The sequence below is a fragment of the Sinocyclocheilus grahami genome, unplaced genomic scaffold, assembly GCF_001515645.1.
Source record: "Sinocyclocheilus grahami isolate Dianchi unplaced genomic scaffold, SAMN03320097.WGS_v1.1 scaffold880.1, whole genome shotgun sequence".
In the NCBI taxonomy this organism is placed as follows: domain Eukaryota; kingdom Metazoa; phylum Chordata; class Actinopteri; order Cypriniformes; family Cyprinidae; genus Sinocyclocheilus; species Sinocyclocheilus grahami.
Window position 1 is genome coordinate 84,785 of NW_015506059.1, and position 7,997 is coordinate 92,781.

The 7,997-nt window shown below is 39.4% G+C and overlaps 1 protein-coding gene across 5 annotated transcripts in view; it reads right to left on the bottom strand.

The window, feature by feature from the left end:
- Window positions 1-7,997, bottom strand: part of smad5 (SMAD family member 5) — a 35,969-nt gene that overhangs the window by 9,089 nt on the left and 18,883 nt on the right. For 4 of the 5 annotated variants that reach the window (XM_016248493.1, XM_016248490.1, XM_016248491.1 and 1 more), the window contains 3 exons: window positions 6,972-7,700; window positions 2,504-2,761; window positions 797-907 (listed from right to left, as the gene is read on the bottom strand). In XM_016248493.1, coding sequence (XP_016103979.1) covers window positions 797-907; window positions 2,504-2,761; window positions 6,972-7,374 — 772 coding nt within the window. In that variant the 5' untranslated portion in view covers window positions 7,375-7,700. The remainder of the gene's footprint in view (window positions 1-796; window positions 908-2,503; window positions 2,762-6,971; window positions 7,701-7,997) is intronic. The other variant, XM_016248494.1, reaches the window with a different exon arrangement.

Sequence of the window (7,997 nt, forward strand, 5' to 3'; positions counted from 1 at the left end):
TGAAGCTTTGAAAATAACTATAAATAAACTATATATCAATCGCTGCATTTCCCCCCCAGAAAGATGCAAGGTTAACCCTAACATTTTATTTTATATATATTAAGATTTAACATTTGTAGATGGTCTAAAGCAAAAGAGTTGTAAAAGTTCTGAAAATATTTTAGAGCTTATGATTTGTTTAAAAATAAAACATTAAATATTTTTAAATAAACCTATATATATAAAATTATTTAATTTACAAGTGTCATGTTCGTGATTTTTTTTCATGTAAGCTATAGCTTCTGACCTTTAAATCAAAACATACTCATTTTTTATGACATCAATTACTGCTTTATTTAATCAGAAACACAAGTCTAAATGTTATTTTTTGTAGGCTATTTTACTTTTAATTTAATTAGAAGTAGGCCAACAGCGCCCCCTACAGATTAAAACTCCTTACTGAACCGGCATTAGGACCCGGGGGAGGCTGCCCGCTGCACGTGCTATTATGGTTTACTCCATCATACACCGAATGTGTCATTCTGTACTTGCTTTCTCAGTTTAAATGCAGCAATCCAAAACAGTCAATCACCATTCAGGCAAAACTTTGCTTCAAGAATGAACCACACTGCTGACGTGATCTAATCACTAGCACACCCTGAGCACATGTGAGTTAACCTATTCCTCTTATCGGCAAGACATATCGGCATAATTTTTCATATCGGCCGATGCCGATATTAACATTTAAAGCCATTATCGGCCCATTCCGATATCAGTCAGATAATATCTTGCATCCCTAAAGTTAATAGTTTCTTACCCCCTCTGGGCATGTTCTGAGGAACCATGCTGCTGCCAGTCTCCATGGACTGAGACCCGTCCTGTCCCATCTGTTCATCTGGAGGCACATAGGCAGGAGGAGGGGTATCAGCTGGTAAAGAGACACCATAGATAGATAGCGGTTACACAATGAGGCCTGCTGCAAACAAATGGGCTTCCACTGCAATCCCCTGGAGCCTGAATTTTGATGATTCTTTACAGGAAGCCGCTTCGCATCTTATGGAAACCTTTTAATGTCAGATTTTGCAATATCGTTACATCAAACACCCACCTCTGTACATTAACACAGATATTCATGATGTGGAAACAACAGCCATTTAAAGCGGACTTTTTTGTTGACTATTATCTGGGCAAGTTTAAATATGTGGCAAGGCTGTTTATTTTTTGGACACATGTTACTTTAGCATATTTACTTTAACCGTCAACATCTGTTTTACCACTAAATGGCAAACAGAACAGCAAAATATATTTGAATGCAATATCTTCCAGAAACGGTTTATGACTAATAAAAGAAAGCACCTCTGGCTCTAAAAAAATCCTTGGAAGACGTTATCTATTTTATTTTTATGAACCTACAATAAACAAATTTATGCTGTATTTCCTTTGGATTTCACTGCAGAAAAACAGATCCATCTAAATGAATCATTATTATCACTGAAAGTTTGGGGTTGGTAAGATTTAATGTTTTTGAAAGAAGTCTCTTATGCTTACCAAGGCTTCAGTAATTTGATAAATAAAAATAAAAAAAGTAAAAACGGTAATATTGTGAAATATTATTGCAATTTAAAATAACTGTTTTGTATATGAATACATTATAAATTGTAATTTATTTCTGTGATGGCAATGCTGAATTTTCAGCAACACTTACTCCAATGCTGATTTGGTGCTCAAGAAGCATTTCTTATTATTATTTAATAATTATCATCAATGTTGAAAACAGTTGTGCTGCTTTATATTTTTGTGGAAACTGTGGCACATTTTTTTCTGGACTCTTTGATGAACAGTTTAAAAAGGAAATAGAAATATCTTGTAACATTATAAACATCTATACTGTCATTTTTGATTAATTTAATGCATCCTTGCTGAATAGAAGTATACATTTCTTCAATTCAAACTTTTACAACGTAGTGTTTAAATGTTGAATTGTTGATGCTGTTGAGACTGCGCTAGTGATGAGCTGACACAAAAAGGAGCTCATATTGTAAAACAGTTACTCGTTCACAACGTACACGCCACATACATCAAAGCTTTAAGTGCTTCCATCACTTAAATCACTGAGGCAGATCTGATGCTGGAATCAAGCAATTTCTATGAATAAAACCAGCTTTAGTTCTAACACACAGCGCTATAAAACATTTGCTGTCCTTCTGCCTGAGTGCACCCAGCCTATGGATGCAGGCATCAGCAAATCGCTCGATACAGAATAGAGGGAGCGCGGGCCGGTGCCAAGTGATGGGCACCCAGCAGCAGGACTGAAGTCACCGGGCTTTGGTGGGCTGCTTAGCTGGCATTTCCATTGTTTACTGACAGCAATCGACACTGCACAACTCACCGTCATATCACAGGTTTATCATTCAGCGTCACGCATCTGTTTGCAATCGCAGCAGCAAAGAAAATCAACATCAGTTTGCCACTGGCAAAAACATCCCAAACGAACTAACAATTTCATGAGTGGTGTTGTGTGTACCTGGCAACTGGAAGGGGCTGGATGGCCCAGAGCTTGCAGGAGAGTTGGGGTAGGTGCCGCTGCTGGCGGGGGACGGAGGGTAGGGCGAGTTTGGAGAGATGGGGAAGGAGCTTCCTCCGCTGTGCTGCTGGAAGGACTCTGGGAAGGTGGCGTTGAGAGGCATGTGAGGCTCATTGTGACTCAGGTTGCGGAACTGCACCAGCAGACTGTGCTGAGGGTTGAACTCGCTGTGTCGTGGCACCAACACCGGAGGAAGTACTGAGAAAGGATAACAGTATTTTAAACATCCTAACAGATCATTCTGATTAAAAAAAAAAAAAGAATCCTGCATCCTTGACATCTGTGTGCCGATTGGCCGGCTTGTGCTCCAAGGTAATAGCTAAGGCACAACAGATCAGTTTTCCGGCTTCAACAGAAATGTGTTTAATCTCCTGAGTGACATGTGACATCTGCCCTTGAAAAGCTCAATACAGTGCACATCTCAATCTAAGCAGAAGGCAACAGAGGCTACAGAGATCAGAAGGCCTCTGGGGGCAAAGGATATCTGATAGTCAACACAGTCTATACCGCTCGATATGCAGAGGAAATAATAGGCCACATCACCTCACAAGGGACATGCATGTTGACCAATTCACTGTTATTTTGTCTTTTTTTTTTGTTTGCTTGCCATCAAAGATAGCTTCTCAGAAAAACACTTTGTTGACAAGACAGACAAAATCAGTTTACAAGGATTTAATGTGTGATTGGTCAAATATATTAAAACAGCTAAGGCTAGTGATAAAAATGTATACTTTTATACTCAGGAATAAATTATATTTTCAAATATAATAGAAAACTGTTATTTTATTTGTGATCAAATAAATGCAGTTTTGGTGAACATTTTATTTCTTTTAAAAATTAGAAATAAGATATTTCTTTAAAAAAAATAATATATACAGTGTTTTTCCTGGGTCAAAAATGGTCTTTGGTGGTGGCTGACGGTCATTCTCACACACACACACACACACTATTAAATTCCCTACCCATGTGATCTGCGAGCCCAACACTGACAATAAATTTAAAATAAATACAAAGAAACAGTTTGTGATTTCTGCTTATCCTATTTATTCATTAAATAAATAAATAATCACTGTCAGGACCAATAATAAACAAAGTGCTTACAACTACTTTACATGTAAACGTCACCATTAACAAAGTAGTTCGGAAAAAAAAAAAGAATTGGTCATGGTTTAGTTTTTTCTGAATCGGACATTAGCGAACTTGGATGTGATGTGTGCTAATCCCAGCTGTTAGGACATCGCAAAAGATTTGTCAACATGGAAAACACTTCATCACTGGATATCATTTTTTTTTGTTTACTGAAAGTGTGGTTTATGTCAGCTGCATATATATACAGTGGGGAAAAAAAGTATTTAGTCAGCCACCAATTGTGCAAGTTCTCCCACTTAAAAAGATGAGAGAGGCCTGTAATTTTCATCATAGGTATACCTCAACTATGAGAGACAAAATGAAAAAAACAAAAATCCAGAAAATCCCTTTGTAGGATTTTAAAAGAATTTATTTGCAAATTATGGTGGAAAATAAGTATTTGGTCAATAACAAAATTTCATCTCAATACTTTGTTATACACCCTTTGTTGGCAAAATTAAAAAAAAGCAGGATTACCTTAATGCTGGAAAGACCTTAAGTAAATTTTTTTTTATACTAGAACATCATGTGTCCAACCATCCAAGTGCACATTCGTGTTAAGAGCGGTTAAGATTAAAACGGGCAACTCCGCAGTGAGTTAGTGTCATGGACATAGGACAGAGCAAGTGTAAATATCTTTTCTAGTCTATATTTCCATCTTGTAATACCGCTGTTTTAGGTATTTTTTTTTTATATAAATTATTTGCAACAGAGCAGACACTGTCTGACTGTGTCTACACACCGGACGCGGCGACAGTTGTCTTGCCGCGCCCCGCTGCGCTAAAAGTCTGTCTACACTTGTTGACACTACAGTTGCAAATCCCCTGAACGTAGTGTCAGTACAGTTCATCATAAATAGAACGAGGCATCAGTTTACTGATGAGGATCGTGTCGCGTCGCGCCGCATCCAGTGCAGACAACATCACTGGGTTCTATTGTCTTTTGTCAGATCGCGCCACTCGCGTCCGGTGTAGACATGGTGAGAGCCACGCAGATACACATGAACACTGAATTCTGTCTCTCACAGGTGCTGCAGTAAATTGGTCGTACTACTACCTTTGCTAGCAACAGACCTCAAACACACTTTGTAGCGGGGTGTTGTTTGTTCTGCATCTGACACCGCAAAACCAAACTAATTTAAAATTACAGATGACACGTGTGCCTTTCTTGTGCTTTTCTTGGGAACGAGTTCTTCCCTGCTCGCTGCCATGTTGTTTGTGTATCTCTATGGCAAACGCGCAGGGGGAGGGCTGAGCCCATTCAGAACCACGGGAGCCCAGAAGGGAGCATCGGCGGATGTTAAAGAGAAAACCGATTTTCATTCAAACAAGTTGACGTACACTACACATTCGAGTTAATCGATAAAATAGATTTATCGCCCAGCCCTAATTTCCATAAACGTGTCAAGAATTTTTTTTTAAAGGCAACATATTATGCCCCTTTTTACAATATGTAATATAAGTCTCATGTCCCCAGTATGTATCTGTGAAGTTTCAGCTCAGAATATTCCACAGATCATTTATTATATCATTCTGAAAATGCCTATTTTGAGTGGAAGCAGAAACACGCTGTTTTTCGGCCCGTCTCTTTAAATGCAAATGAGCTGCTGCTCCCTGCCCCCTTTTCCAGAATAGAGCTGCACCATTACAGCTCGTACCTGCTAAAAACATCTGTTTTGGTTCTGAGCATCATGTTCATCGCTCTGAAATCATGTGCTTTAAACCATATGAGTTTAAAGCTTCTGATATACGTTTTTTTGAGAGCACACATCCGAAGCCCACGGACAGAAAGCGGCTGTCACAGCATGTGAGTACTAAACTAAGTTCTCATTCACACACAAGTTAACGTTAAAAACACACATGAGTTATAAAAAACAGTCAGTTATGTCTGTGAAGGTAAACTGCTGGGAAATAAATGGCATGTTTATTTTAGATCTGTGTGGCAGCAGAAATATACAGTAAATAAATCAATAAATCCACTGATCTCTTGTCTCCTCTGAGACTGGGACTCTAAACAGTGTTCTGTGCTTGTCTGTGCAGCCAAAGACAGAACAGTTAGCATGTTTTGCTCAAACTTGCTAACAGCATTACACCGTTGTCACTTGCGAAAAACACAATAACGGCGCCGTGGGTGTAAACTTACAGATTAAGGTCCACTAATATTATAATGAGATCCCTTTACCATGTCACCAAGAGAGCGAAATCAGACGCGCTCGTTTTTTCAGATGCTTACAGAAAAAGGCTTCCCAAAACAAAGTTACTGGGCTAATCTTTTTCACATTTCCTTGGTTGGTAGATGCACCGGGGACCTGATTATAGCACTTAAAACCTGTAAAAGTCAGATTTTCATGATATGTCACCTTTAATATGACAAAACATTTGTGTTGTAAAACTTGTGTCATGAGTAGTGGTCGACCCGATATATAGCCAAGGCCGATATATCGGCATCAAATATTGGCATCGGCCGATGCGTTTGAGGCGGGACTTTTATTTTGACGGCGCCGAGAACAGCACCACCTCTTGTTCTGCCTAATACGGATAGACGTCGGTCTAATAATCAAATAGAACGGTTAAACAAAGAAATTTAAATGTATACCAAAAGTATTATAACGATTGCTTTTGTATTATTAGTAATAGAAAGGCATACATTATAATACTTTCTTGTTTGCCGTCAGCATTCAGCAAATATGCATTTATATAATTTAAACAAATCTTTGAATAACTAATGAATATTTAACTTCACAAACCTTGCACACTTAGTCGGATCCAGCTGTGAGATCTTGTGAAGATCCTGCATGATCGCGTGTTCTCTGAGTGACGGTCGATCCGTGCGATCGAAAAACTTTAAACTTGTGATTTCAAATTATGCTGCGCTTTATGCATTTGCCCACTGCCATATTCATGTAATTTCCACTGTGTGCTGTATGTAAAATGAGTGTTACCCTGGCTTTATTTGAAAAAATATGATTCCCAATGCAAACAAACTTCCCAGAATACTGAGTGTCCTGTTGGTTACAGTGTTTACTTCCTTTTTAATTATATTTTTATTAAATATTTATTTATTTGTGATATACTTTGTCATCTAAAGTATAAGTATGTTTATTTAATTATTTTTTAATCCATTTTCAAATTTTTTAAATATCAATTAAAATAAATAAAATTATATCTGCTTTATATCGGCCACCCTGCTTGCCAAGATATCGGCATCGGCTGTCAAAAAAAACAATATCGGTCGACCACTAGTCATGAGAACTAATATAAACACATCAATCATGACTTACCTGGACTTTCAACTCGTTTGTAGTGATATGGGTTGATACACACTTCTTTCTGTTTGGAACCGAACGGATACTCGCACACCTCGAGGGGTTTGAGCTCGTGATGGGACTGTAGGTCAGGCCAGCGCCACACGCGGCAGTAGATGACGTGAGGAAGGCCTTTCCTGTGGGACACCTGCAGCCGCCCGTCCAGCGACCGGGGGATGGTCACACATTTGCTGGGTTGTCCAGGGCTGCTGAGGGCCTTCTCCAAGTCCTCCATGGCGCCCTTTTTCTTCTTTAGCTTCTTCACCAGGGCGTCCACAGCCTTTTCCGCCCATTTTTCCTCCTCGTCGCCCTGCTTCCAGCCCAGCAACCGCTTCACCGCCGGGCTGGTGAAGGAGAACAGACTGGACATGGAGGTCATAGTGCTGGGCTGCACCAGGAAGCGGGATCTGAAGCGCTCTCTGCCCGCAGTGTGCCAGGAAGATGATTGTGTGTGTGTTTGTGTATGTGGGGGGGGGTAGGGGAGTGGACGAGCTTAGCCTTGGACGACCAAGGACAGGAAGTCGGGGCAGGACGCAGCTGCTGGTGCTCAGAGCTCAGGAAGGCCTGCAGTGAAGCGGGAAGAGGGGTGGAACTGGGTCACAACCACTCCAGGAATTAGTGTAAAGGGTAACTGAGGAATTAAGGCTGAAAACAACGATGAGTCAGCTATTAGATACAAGAGGTTGACACTTCGAGAAGGGGCACCTGCAACAAAAAGAGAAACTGACATCAGTTAGGAAAAAACAGTGTGTAGATGATTCATAATGATGACAAAGATGACAGGAACTCCAAATGTTTTATCTCCTATACAATATATCTAAAACTAGTTTAAACAACATTTAGCTAATTTTATCATTTTTATGCATGTAATGTTCATGACCTTATATTATCTGACAAGATACGTGGAAGATTAGTATGTAAAATAAAATAATTAAGGGGGAAAAGGTGATTAAAAATGGTTTTTTAAAAAACTTGGGGGGGGGGGGGGGGAAATTTTAAAAA